Genomic DNA, 13141 nt, shown 5'->3' with positions numbered 1-13141 from the left:
CACTATTTCTAAAAAAAATTAATGTAACACTTTGACATATCTCTAGAAATAGCCTTACAATAAAACAGTTAGTATTCGTAAAATACTTTATAAATATGTATTAATTCACTAAATTTCACCTGCGGGGGAAAAAAACCGATGTTATGAAAATATTATGAAGAATATTTATTTGAAAAATTTATGAAAAAAAATTGAGTGAGCTTAAATAAAACTTCAAAAATATGCACTTATACAGAAAATTCTTTGATTTTATGCATTTATATGCACTAATGCTAAAAAAAGGCCAAAATATGCAGATGTATATGCACATATGCATTTGCATATAATCCGGGCTCTAGCTATCACCTTAGTCAAAAAAAGGGCGTGCATTACTCTCGTAATGAGACTAATTCACCGTTTAATGAGAGTAATGTATAAACGCGATAAGTTAAACCTACATTTTGAATATTCCTATTAGGAAACGGAACTTCAGAAAATAAAAAGTTTAAATAATTTTTTATACTTCGATCAGATAGTATTCATATCATGTCCGCATGACCTATACAATGGTCCTCGACTGACGACTTTGATTTGTTCGCGAACGTCCCGTTTAGCTTGAAACAAACTTTCTCATTGAAAACGATAGGTGAGTTCTCATTATTCATTCATTCTGATATTCGTTATTCATGTGCACGATATCAAGATATGATCGTTAGCAGAGATTTAATTTTCCCTTCTAGTTCATATATCATACAGGGTGTCCTGAAAGTCCTAATGCGGCCTTTATTTCATCAACCCTTTGTAGTAGAGGTGCGGTTCTAATTTAAAAAAATGCTCACAATCTATTCAGAAATTACCCTGTAACAGTTTTGAGAGTGAAAATACAGTGTGTTGCAAAATAAAAAAATCAGTCCTCTGTAACTTTTCATTATAAAGTTGTTGCCCTGTCTATCCTGAGAGCAACAAAAAAAAAATTCACGTTTCCAAGTGAAATGTTCACTGAGATATTTGAATTCATAAACCGGAGAAAAGTTGGCAAAAGAACAGCGTAAGAACAGCGTAATTGAGGTAAAGAAGTTAGTTTATGCTGTCCTTTAGTTTACGCCGTTCTTTCCCAACTTTTCTTCTATTTTGAATTCAAAAATTGCAGTTAAAAACAAGGGATTTTTTTTAGTTGGGCTCAGAAGAGACAGTGCAACAACTTTCTATTGGAAGTTAGAAGACAGGGGGACCGTATAAAAATTTAGTTTTTTTTTTCATTTTGTGACACACTGTATTTCCACTCTCAAAATAGGATGATTAAAGGGTGATTTCTGAACACATTTTGAGCATTTTTTTAAATTGGAACTATACCTCTACTACGAACAGTTGATGGAAATAAAGGCCGTGATAGGACTTGTAGGACACTCCGTACAATGTATTTGATTTTGTTATGATTGCTCGATCCAAGAACACAACACAATCACTCAACATAGCCGATCCAATTCATTTCAAGGAATATCTCAGTCTTATCGATACGGAAAGGCGTTCAATGATAATTTTAAACATTTCCAGAGATATATCGAGTATTTCACAGCTGATGGCAGCCTAACTCAAAAATCATCTGCATATAATGTGCACTATATGAGACTTTCTCCTTGAGGTAACCTCAAAAGAAGTAGTCCGAGGCTGTTACAAAAAAATGGCCAAGTCGCCAAAAAGCTAATTGCCAAAGTGAAAAAGCAAAGTGATCGGAAAAGTCTGTCGAAAACAAATGAAATTCAACACAACTTAATTCTGGGGTGGCAGATTTTCTGCAATATTTTGTAATAGTGTTCATCAGCTACATCTATATCGTTCTCTAAAAAGTATGAACCAACAGTAGTTCCGAACATTCAGATTTCCCACCATACTACAATCTTTTGCACCTTTTCTGTATTATATGTACAAGAAAATTTAAATTGATTTATACCTGCAACAGCTATTAAATATATAAATAATTTACCAATTAATTTTTTATTATATTTATATTAATATAATATATAATAAATAATTAATAATTTATTATAACAATTACCCAACTTCCCGCTTAAAACGCATGTATGCATGCGCATTTTGTAGCAGAATGGGCATTCAAAATTTCGTATGTACAACATGCGCTACCTTGTAGAAGTCTAACAGAATTTGTAGAATACTAACTCTAGAAAAACAACTAAATGAAAATTTCGCATGCTACTATTGCCCTATTTATCAGGTCTTCTTAAGGACAATTTAAATAGAAAACGCCGTATAATTAAAAAAAAAATTGGGAAAATCCAGAGCAACTAAATTTACATTATACATTTCTTCTATCGTAATAAGTTACGGCTGACATTGTAATTGCTGTAAAGATAAGATTATTTTCGAAAACGCAGTCAACAGAAATCTCGGAAGAGTCTGAATATGGTTAACTTATACACTTTCTCTATTGTATAGGAGGAAAAACGTGGGTTTGGTTCAAATTGAATAAATGTATAAAAAATAAGTTTATTTATATATATATAAAACTACCCCATAGCCTGGCCATTATATACGTAGCTGATTTGATTTAGATATGCTCTCTTTTTCACAGATGTCACACTACGTATATCTTTTCTTTGGCAAGTGTTACGAGCTTTTTTTGAATTCGGGTCGCGTCCGTTCGGTTTCACCCAGGAGCACTTTTATGCTTTGCGTGTAAGGGGAAAAAAAAGCGACTAATTTTAACACAATTGCCGGGTGAATATAACGGATAGAATGTCCTTTCGGATATACCAACCGGTGCGCTGAAGGTTTGTGATTTATCTGATCGCGATGTACGTATACGTGGACAGACAAACGGTGTCGAGACAAATGAGATTTCAGCTCTTAAGTGGCAAAGACCGACTGCTGACGCGTGTAGGCCACGCAGGTACACGTGCGCGTCCTATTCAGATTTATAATGCGACGTGGTTGTTATTTATTTATTGCGGCCATTGCTGGCGCCTTCCGCGTGGAGTTTGACGTGTGCAACCAGCTCTGATTGGTTGTCGTATGCAGATTTACGCCTGCGCAAGAGAGTCTTCAAACTTCTTCGAGTATCGTGTTTGTCATCATCATTATCAGAATCCCTCATGCCAACTCTGACATGTGCTCAAACTCAAACCAGCGTAATGCTTATCCTTGAATGGAGTGTTTGATTTTAGAGTCGATACCGATCCATCGCGAGTATGAAATCGGACATATGCATCGAACAGTTTTGGCATTTGACTCAGTACCAAGAGTTTGAAAATGAGCATTATAAGTGTAATGTATGTCTTTGGTCTTATGTCTTGACACTTACTGTCTTTATGACTTTATGGACTCTCTTACTGATTATCAATATTTTATCATATTATCACATCAATGTCATTAATTTGACCACATTGTTAAATCACCGCTTAAGTCCCATTACGGTTTCTTTTTTTATTGGTAATTTTAGTAATATATAAAACAACAAAAAAAATTTCTATTGTTATTCAAGGTAATATCTGCACCTGTAGGGCCCAATTTCAACTTTAACCGAGCTCTAAGTGAAGCAAACATTAAGGTACTCCAACGAATGTGGTCAAGATTATTGGTCACTCAGCAAATATAAATTATTCAAATTTAACCCGATTTCTGGAGCAATTACCCAATTTGCTCATGCAGAAAAAAAAGGCTTAATTTACATCTACATATCTATTTACATTTATTTTTTTAAATCTAAAATATATTTTCTCAATGTCTTCATAATATCTTCCAATAATGGTACTATGACAAACAACATCTTGTCCTTCGGTAAATAGAAATGTTCATGTCACACACAAATAATGTGATTATTTTCGATACAAAATAACATTAGTATGAGATTAGAGCATGAATTCATAAAATATATTTTGAACTTGCATAATTGGACCTCTTTGCAGATGACGCTTGGCTTTAAATCCACATTCGATGCTGTTGGAAAGTTTTTGAAAGAAAACCAAATTACTATACTTACGATGGTTATTTGAAGAGCTTGGTGCGTATAAAAAGACTTTCAAGGAATGTACGAGTATATGTCTTGGCATCAATTTGAAAATAAATCAATACTCACCATGAGGTCTCTATTTGGCAAGCAATCATAACTTAACAATGATAATGATCGTGTTTAAGAAATTATGATTTTAGGGAAGAATTACCTTCATCTGATCCATCAGGACAGTCCCTAGTTCCATCTAGTACCCGAGAAAGATCTATACAAATAGATGAATCCGTCCTACAAGGGAATTGATTCCTGAGATTACAAGGATTCTTTATGCCAAAGGCTGCAATAAAAAAGAGAAACGGAACAATTTACTAGGCCTTCAAAATTAATGGCTTTTACATGAATGTCTCTACTATCTAGTATATCAAACAAGAGCTGTTGATTACTACTTGGTAGTTCGTTAATCATTCCAAACGCATTCGAGTCATGATTCACGGAGGTTAGAGTTCAAATGTTATGAATTATGCCTGTACATGCTGAATGATTCAGCATAGATTCTTAATACAATGATTTTGTTATTTTTCATCAGTGACCTGTACCTTTTAAGTTTATTTGAATGTTATTTTTTTTATGTGGCTTTCTATCTCTTTAAACTCGATGAAACGAGTTTTGAATAGTTGGAAAATGAAATACTTCTAACAGCTTGAAAAATTACTGATCGAGATTCTGTAATTTCCTATATATTGAATAAAATACACTGTATATCAGTGCGAGCAACAACTATTACTTCATTTGATTTCGTCACCCGTAACAATCCAATAAATACCAACGATAGTGATGGTTGTTTCTAATTCTGTGTTGATGTTTGTTAATCATCACAAAAGTAGCAATGCTTCTAGGCCACTGTAGAAAATTTCATGATTAATTCAGTCATCATCAGCAAGCTTAGACCTAGTGACCTCGACATGAAACCTGTTTAAAAAGGAACCGCACCCTCTAATGCAAATATTTTTACTCCTACTACAAAGGGTTTTAAAATAACTGAAATATATGACCGTTTATTTGTTCAGATATGATCGAAATTCATAATTAGAAAGTTAAATTGACTTCATTATGAATTTTTTATAAATATTCTAAGTCAGTGGAACGAAAATTCGTTTTCGAACGTAATAAATGTTAATAGCATGATTCAAGTTTCATGTTATTGCACAATATAAGGCTGTATAACTGTGATATAACAGCGAGAAATACTTTCAACGGGTCGTTTGGCAATATTTTTTTAAACATGCGTGTTTTTGTAGTTAGCGCATGCACGATGTTTTTCGATATTCTTTGCGCACCAATCGACGCCATTTTGAATCATGTCAAACGTCAGTTAATCATTTGCTAATCACAAGAAATATGGCAACGGCAGAGAGATTAATCACCAGATCTGTGAAATAAATGGACAGACAGGTGTCTCGAAAGTTATTATTACGTCGGTTCTGTGAGTTTATGTCAGACAGTCTTCCCAATTAGTGGACCTTGCTTTCGCTCATGGCATTCGGACCCCCTGTCTGACCGGGGCTGCTCAAGCTTACCTGCCGCCCGCAAGTGCGAAGTCTCATATGCCACCCCTAAAGGCGACCCTGGTTGGAGACTGACAGGGCTTCAGTCAAGGGGACCTCGAGATAAACTTGATTTCAGAAGAAAACCGCACACCATTGTTTACCATGCGAAATGCTCGTGACCATACGTACCGCTTTGGAAGCTTATTTTTTTCCCCTTTTCGGTCCAGAATTAATTTACCATTCTTAATAATGCCAGATAACTTAATCCTCAAAAAACAGTACTTATTATTACTAATATATTTTTTTGTTAATCCATCACTTATCCTGTAAAGATGATGTATAACGAGGTTATTTTTATTAAGAAATTTGTTCCAAAGGTGTTTCTGGTAGTCCAGGGACCAGACAAGTGAGAAGCTGAATTTTTCCTTAGCCTTCATTTCACTACTCAGGAAAAATACTAGGTGAGGGAACCAAAATGCACATTTGCCCCATTCGATAGACTACAGGGGCTGCTCTTGGGCCATGCGACTCATTGCGGTCGAACGGGGCGCCGCTCAAGAGGGGTGCTAAATCCGATGTGAATGGGTCGAAAAAGTTTCATTGGTAAAAAAAAATCAAAGAAAATTATTTCTGTCCACTCTGGAGGGGCGCCAATTCCGAAATGAAATTGCGGAAAAAAATTTGCGAGGGACGAGTATGACCTACAATGGTAGGTCTGAAAGGGCTCCAGCCTGGGAGATTAAGACTCTATATCCTTATCACTTTTCTTTTTTCTCAGACTATAAATTAACTGTAAAAGGGGACCTCCCACGAAAAATCTGGCTTGGAGGCCCGCGGAAAGATTCCAACCTAGGGGCTCTGACGCAGGATGTAGGGGCTATGGAGGAAAATAGACAGGAGGCTCAAAAAATAAGTCCCGCATGGATAGAGATTTTGTCTCGAGCCGCCCCTGATAGCTTACATTCTTGTTTCTGGTCCAGTCCCAGGCCCTGTCCATCCCCTCAAGTTTTCTCATCTTCGTTGTCGAGGTGTGACTCAAAAGCGTGATGTCATGTGAATTTTTACTGTGCGAAATTTTTAAAATTTTTGAACTCTCAACTGAAGTCCACGCCGCCGCCCGGGTGCACCGCACCCCTTGCACCCTCTCTTAAGTCGCCCCTGTGTGTCACATTTTTTAAGTCATACGTGCTGAACCCATGACTCGTGGACCAAATGTGGCCCTCGGAGTTATCTGATGTGGCTCGCGAACTTCAACATTATTTTGTAAAAAATGAACTATAAGCGGCACATTACCAGTCCACTTAAGTTATCCGTGGTGCATTTCCAAATATTTTGAGTGACCCTCGGCATATTTACAGATGACTTGAGTGACCTGCGGTGCTCTGTAGAGCACGTAAGTGGCCCGCGGCATGGTTCCAGTACACTTAAGCTACCCGTGGCACGTTTAAAGATCACTCAAGTGGTCCGATGCATATTTTTAGATCACTTACGTGACCCGCAGTGCAGTTTGGGATCACTTCAGTGATCCGCCCCACATTCCCAAATCACATAAGTGACCCGCAGCACATTTACATATCACTTAAGTGTTCTGGGGCGCTGTTCCAGATCCCTTAAGTAGCGCCGGCACATTTGCAGATCACTTAAGTAACCTGCAGAGTGGTTCCAGATCAGTTAAGTCGCTCGCGGCACATTCACACTTAAATGAAGTGGCCCGCGGCACACTCTAACTTTAATCAAGTGGTTCGCGGCACATTTTTAGACCACTTAAGTGGCCCATGAAATATTTTCAAACCAATCAAGTAGCCCACACTCTTCAAAAAGGTTGAGCACCTTTGTTCTAAGTGGATATCGGCCCTTATTTTATAGAATATGTGGCAGCAGCTCAATTTTTCAAACATTTTCAACCCATAACAAAAAATAAACAGGCTACCTACGTGATTCAAAATGGCATCACTTTCTGAAGGCATTCCGAAAATGAGTAGACTGACTATATTTTTACGATAAAAATACGGGCTATTAACCAATTGTTGCCAATTATCGCTGAAATCCTTGAAAAACTGATTATGGCGGGAAATGAAGCGTTAAATCACAGCAAATGAAAAGCAAATCGCAGTGGATTAAAATGTATTGTTGTGAAAATAATTTCTAATTCAGTAAAGAATAAAAATCCGTTGTAAAAACGGGAGAATTTTATAAAGAAGTCAACAGCCCATTTTTTTGCAAAAATACGAGAATGTCCCTAAAAATTAGGGTCATATTACCACCCTAAGCATGAACGTCTGCAGTGTAAAAATTTATTGCCAAATAGTAATTAGTTAAATAATATTTTTCTTTGTATGCGTGACAAAGTATCTAAACTAATTATTATAGCCTAACGTAGAAAATATGTATTTATTTGAAAGTAGAAGAAACAAAAAAAAAAGTGAATTTTTTTCAGGTAATCTCGTACTTTTTTTGTGAATTCTATGTGCAAGGATACAGGGTATCCATAATTAAAGAACCTTATTTCAAAGCTGCCTACAGACGAAACCAGTCATCAGAAAATTGTGAAATTTTGTGGATCACTTAATAAAGGGATGGGAATTTCATCAAAACAAAATCAAATATCACCGCCAGAGGGCATATTACTTTGAGAACCTGCAAATTTTTTTTATGATGTCATGCAGCAGCTGTTATAAAACCAAGAAACACTTTCTCAGAAATGCAAGACCCACACATTGAACTCCTCTACACATTGCAGGGGTTTTAAGAATGCTCTTATGAGACATTTTACAGAAAAACGTGTCATCAGCCGGCATTTCATTAATGTGGGGGCTTCCCGATCACTAGACATCAATCCATGCGATTTTTGTCTTGGGGGCATTTGTAACATCTGGTAAGTCGTGATAACCCAAGAACTTTACCCGATCTTAAAGACAGCGCTTCACGGCAAGTACTCAACATTTCCAATCACACACTTCGCTCAAACGTGGAAAATGCCATCATACGATTTTAGATTATAGCTGAAAATGATGGTCATCATGAGGAATATGTTTTACTGTAAAATTGCACAAGTAAAAAGTGTGGCTGTCATCCACAACATTTCACAATTTTCTGATGACTGGTTCCGGCTGAAATAGTGATCTTTAGTAATGGAAATACCTTGTATTTTCCCACATAAACTCGAATGCAGGGAAAAGTGAAAAAATAAAAAATTCATACGTTTCCGGAAATATTCAGTAGTTAATTGATTGAGGTCAGGTCGGGTTGCATGTTCTAACTGTTTCAAATACGAATTATATTATTGTCGAAACACGCAAAAAAAAACCAAAAAAAACACAATAATAAAGTCAAATGCAGAAGCATCATCGGTCTTTTTCCCATCGAAAAATCATTGAGAAGTAAAAGGAAGTAGGAAAGAAATGAAATAAAATAAGCGAAAGCTAATCTTCTCCCACCATGGAAAATACAATGAAACAGCTCAAAAGAGTGGAACGAAAAATCCACCGATAGAGGAAATAAGCCGCTAAAGACGAATCAAGACAGGAAAAGTAACAATTTCACTGCTGACCTCACGGTGATCCTGACTTTCGGTAAAAGTTTCTTTTTTGTTTTGTTTTTGTATTTATCTCGTGCGATGATGATAGCAAGAACTGCTTAGAAATCGTTGTTTATGAATGCTACTATTGTTTATTTATTTATTTTTTTCATTTTATTTATTTATTTTTTTTTTCTTGATTGTCCTACCAATTCTTTCTCTGGAAACAAAGTGAAAGGATTATGAGCTTGTTCTGATTGAAATCTCATCGTTAAAACCGAAAAAAAGGGCTTTTTTTAACTCCTCTCCTCCATTGAAAAACCTGTTCCTATTTATCTTTGACTTTTAGAATATTTGTTCGTTTGGGGTAACCATTAATATCTCTCGGATAATCACGCGTATATTCCCGGGAATATTTTTCTCTAGCCTCATCTGTATAAAAAGTTCTAGGAATCAATTTTTTTTTTTTGTGGTCTTGCGCCATCTGTTAAATATCGACGACACTAGGCACTGTGGAATATTTAGCCTCTTAATATTTGCGTTCTTTTTCGTGAATTCCGTGGTTGGTTATTGTTGCTTTCTTTGAGATTTTTGAATTTTATTTTCTGCTTTGAAACTCTTGAGGTATTAAGAAATCACAAGAAACTCTTGTGATGTGATAATCACTAAGACCGGGATTACACTATAAAAGTTTGATAAAAGCCCTTTTATAAAACTTGAAAAATGCTACCAATACGATTATCGGTTGCATTTTCTAGAATGTAACCAATAATCTTATTGGTGGCATATTTCAAGTTTTATAAAATGACTTTTATCAAACTTTTATCGCGTAACCCCGGCCTTAGGTTAGCATTTCTATGCCTTCGCGTATTTTTTCATGATTTTGCATATTTCGCTGTTTTTAGAGATAGAGCACTTTTTCATGATTTTCAGTAAATTTGAGTAATTTTTAAAGATTTTCGGTAATTTTAAGGTATTTTCCACGATTTTTTTTCAGAACTTAAGGTATATTTTCATATTTTAAAGCAATATTTTCATATTTTACCTATACAATGAAGAGAGATTTTTTTTTCCTGCAAGCTCTCCGTTTTTCTTAGTTCATTTCCCACAATTAGCGATTTTTCGGATATATCAGCAATAACTGGCAATTTTACTTACTTTTGGCATCATTTTTGGCAATGATTGCCGATTTTTCGGCGATAATTGGCAATTTTATTTGTGTACCTTTGGTATCATTTTTGACAAAGATTGGCGATTTTCTATAATTTCGAGGAAATATGGTCAACCTATTTGTAAATGAATATTTATAGGTTTTTAAGTTTTTACGGCATAAACGCATTTTTTGTATAGCATATTCTGTTGATCGTAAAAATCCCAGCCCTAGTGATCACTATTCAAATACGAACAGAAATAACCAAATATTATTTCTAAAAACCATGAACACTTTAGATTCAAAACTTGAAGATCCGTAATTGGTAGTCTTATATAAAATATTCATCACGTTTGAATCCATAATTTAATACGCAATTTGATAGCTATATCTTTTCATATCAAAAAAGTGATGGGACAGAAATATCAAGACGAATAAATGGAAATATTTTACCTTCGAAAAGCAAAAAACGCGATGCAAATATTAAGTTTATATATAAACGTGAAAATTTTTATAGTATCTAAAAAAAATTCCAACGATATTTACGTGTGAAATAGACAGTAAAAAATTTAATTCGAGCAATGTTTGCACACAGAATGAGTCCATAGTCTTTGGAATCATTCCGTTGTATTCAAGTGACCAACTCTCCCGCATTTTAGATAATAGTTTAGATCGACTAGGTTCTAAAAATCTTTAATATGAAATATATATATTGCATTTCACTAAATATTTTAGTTACTAATAATTTGAATTGATAGTTTTACATTTTGAATATAAATTATCCTATCAATTAATACAAGATTCACTTCGGAAAAACTTTGCTAAAATATTGTCGCGAGCAGGATTCTCGATGAATTTTTATTAATTAAAGTAATTTGGCTAATTAAACAGAAATATTGTGCCCAAATAGAGAAAACGTTAACCAAATTAATGCGCGGTTTAGCGATATTGCCTAAACTTGTTACTTGGTGTGTGTGTGAACTTAACATTTTATTTAGTGGCTTAATAAAGTATTTCTTCACGGTTTGGCGAAATGGCGATGGGGGAGGGAATCCTGATGTCGTCCATCTATTTTCTTGTCTTTTAGCAATGTGTCCAGCCTATTTCCATTTCAAACATTTGATTCTATCCATGATATGGTTCGTTTTATGTCCCTATTATTAATGTGTGATATTGTTCTATCCATGCTTCTTGTGATGTTTGCAATTGTTTTGTTTGTAAGAGTCCAAATTATTTTCGCATACGTGTATTCCAAAAATACGCTGGTCATTGAAATGGTCCATGGATTATTATGGAAAACCTGTTATAAAAATTTGAAATTCATACCTATTAAATTTGAAAAATTCTCACTCTTCCAATTTAGCTTTGTACTAAAGTTAAAATTTATCTATCTATAGATTTCTCACACACAGATCAGATAAAAATTCTGTAAGAAATTTATGCACCCACTCCCCAAGTTACGAATTTTTTGAGTTAGAAACGAAAACATTTTGGTACGTCTGGCGATTTTTAGATTGGTCTTGGCAGTATTTGGAGGAAATGGCTCAAATTTATCTGGAAAGATGCGGTCATGAGAACTACTTACCACCAAAATTTTCTCATGCCAAAACAGGGAATCCAAACTACTACGTTCGCGGCCCCTTTGAGTATGGGATTTCAAATTCCTTAAACCAATCCTACTTGATCTTGAGGTACTTGGGGGCATCCTAAAATAGACACAATATTGTTGGGAATCATGGGCGTCGAAACTTGTGGGATGAGGGTATTTGAGCTCTCCCCCAATAAATTTTTAGAAAAATAAATTTGAGCTCTCCCCCAATAAATTTTGATAAATTTATGAATAATTTTGGGGAGCTGAGCCCCCCAATAATTCATAAATACACAATGCAATGCATCCCTCCTCCTCCTGCGTATAAGAGAAGACTTACAAGTCTCAGCCCCTTCAATGTTTTCATCACGTTGGCACCTCTGTTAGGAATGATTGTCTAAACCAGCAATTCTCAACCTGGGATCATATGGCCCCTTTGTGGTCCTGGGATGTTCTTAGGGGGCCATGGGAGAAATATCGAATGAAATAGGAACCACGACAAGTGGTGAAGTTGGTCACGAGAAAAATAAAAGTTTTGAAGTTTATTTTCATTTATTACTGGGAAAAATTTCACAATATCCAGCATAGTTGTTCATGGAACCACAGGGCCAACCTAACTCATGTCTCCATGGGTGCATGACTTCGGAGCCTCGTGTCCATAGGGAGCCTACATGATGATGTAAAATGATTTTCAAGTGTGAGCATATAAATATGTTAGCTGAATATATATGCTTCCAGCTAAGTATGAAGGCCCAAAACATCACTTTGCCCGAGGACCCGATGGTGGGGCGCGGCTATGCATTGAACTCCCACAGGAAGCAAGCTCACTGCCTGGCTCAGGGTAGGCGTGGACCGACATAGCGATGTGTCAGAAGGGGCTATTTACGGGTAGGTTCGTTGGATCATCCCGTATTTCACACAGACCTATTTTGCTCACATAATTCGGTTCTTGAGAAGGATGTGATTGTCCCCCCTCCCACTTCTTTATCCGAGCCAGCCCCAGGGTTCCAGAGATCGATCTCAATGGAAAAAAAATTGTTCATAACAAATTTAGTTTTGACTCAATTCAAAGAGCAGAAAGGTTCTTGCTCCTGGATAAGAAAAAGGGGGGGGGGTGCACAAGAAGACAATATGGTCCAAAGGAGGGCCATGGGCTAAAAAAGGTCGAGAACCACTGGTCGAAACTGCTACTTCCTAAACAATTTCATCCCCAAAATCTTTTGCGTCATGAGTCCGTTCTCCTGGTATATCATTTTAGAATTATTATGTTTGAAACTTATTGTGCAATTCCGACTTATGTTCGTAAAACGTAGAGAGAGGCTTTATTCGTGAGAGAAATGAATTAGAACGTTTTATTCAAAAAAACAGGATGTGCGGAAAGAACAAAGAGATG

The 13141-nt window shown here is 35.8% G+C and overlaps 1 protein-coding gene across 1 annotated transcript in view; it reads right to left on the bottom strand.

Annotated features, from left to right (window-relative positions):
• The window catches only part of LOC149072174 (uncharacterized), a 99829-nt gene that overhangs the window by 66027 nt on the left and 20661 nt on the right, over positions 1–13141 (bottom strand). The window contains exon 2 of the mRNA XM_089247146.1: positions 4158–4283. Coding sequence (XP_089103272.1) covers positions 4158–4283 — 126 coding nt within the window. The remainder of the gene's footprint in view (positions 1–4157; positions 4284–13141) is intronic.

The sequence above is a fragment of the Pholcus phalangioides genome, unplaced genomic scaffold, assembly GCF_987345545.1.
Source record: "Pholcus phalangioides strain wild (caught in Gottingen) unplaced genomic scaffold, Ppha-v1.0 ptg000017l_1, whole genome shotgun sequence".
In the NCBI taxonomy this organism is placed as follows: Eukaryota; Metazoa; Arthropoda; class Arachnida; order Araneae; family Pholcidae; genus Pholcus; species Pholcus phalangioides.
This window is presented reverse-complemented; position numbering and strand designations above follow the sequence as displayed.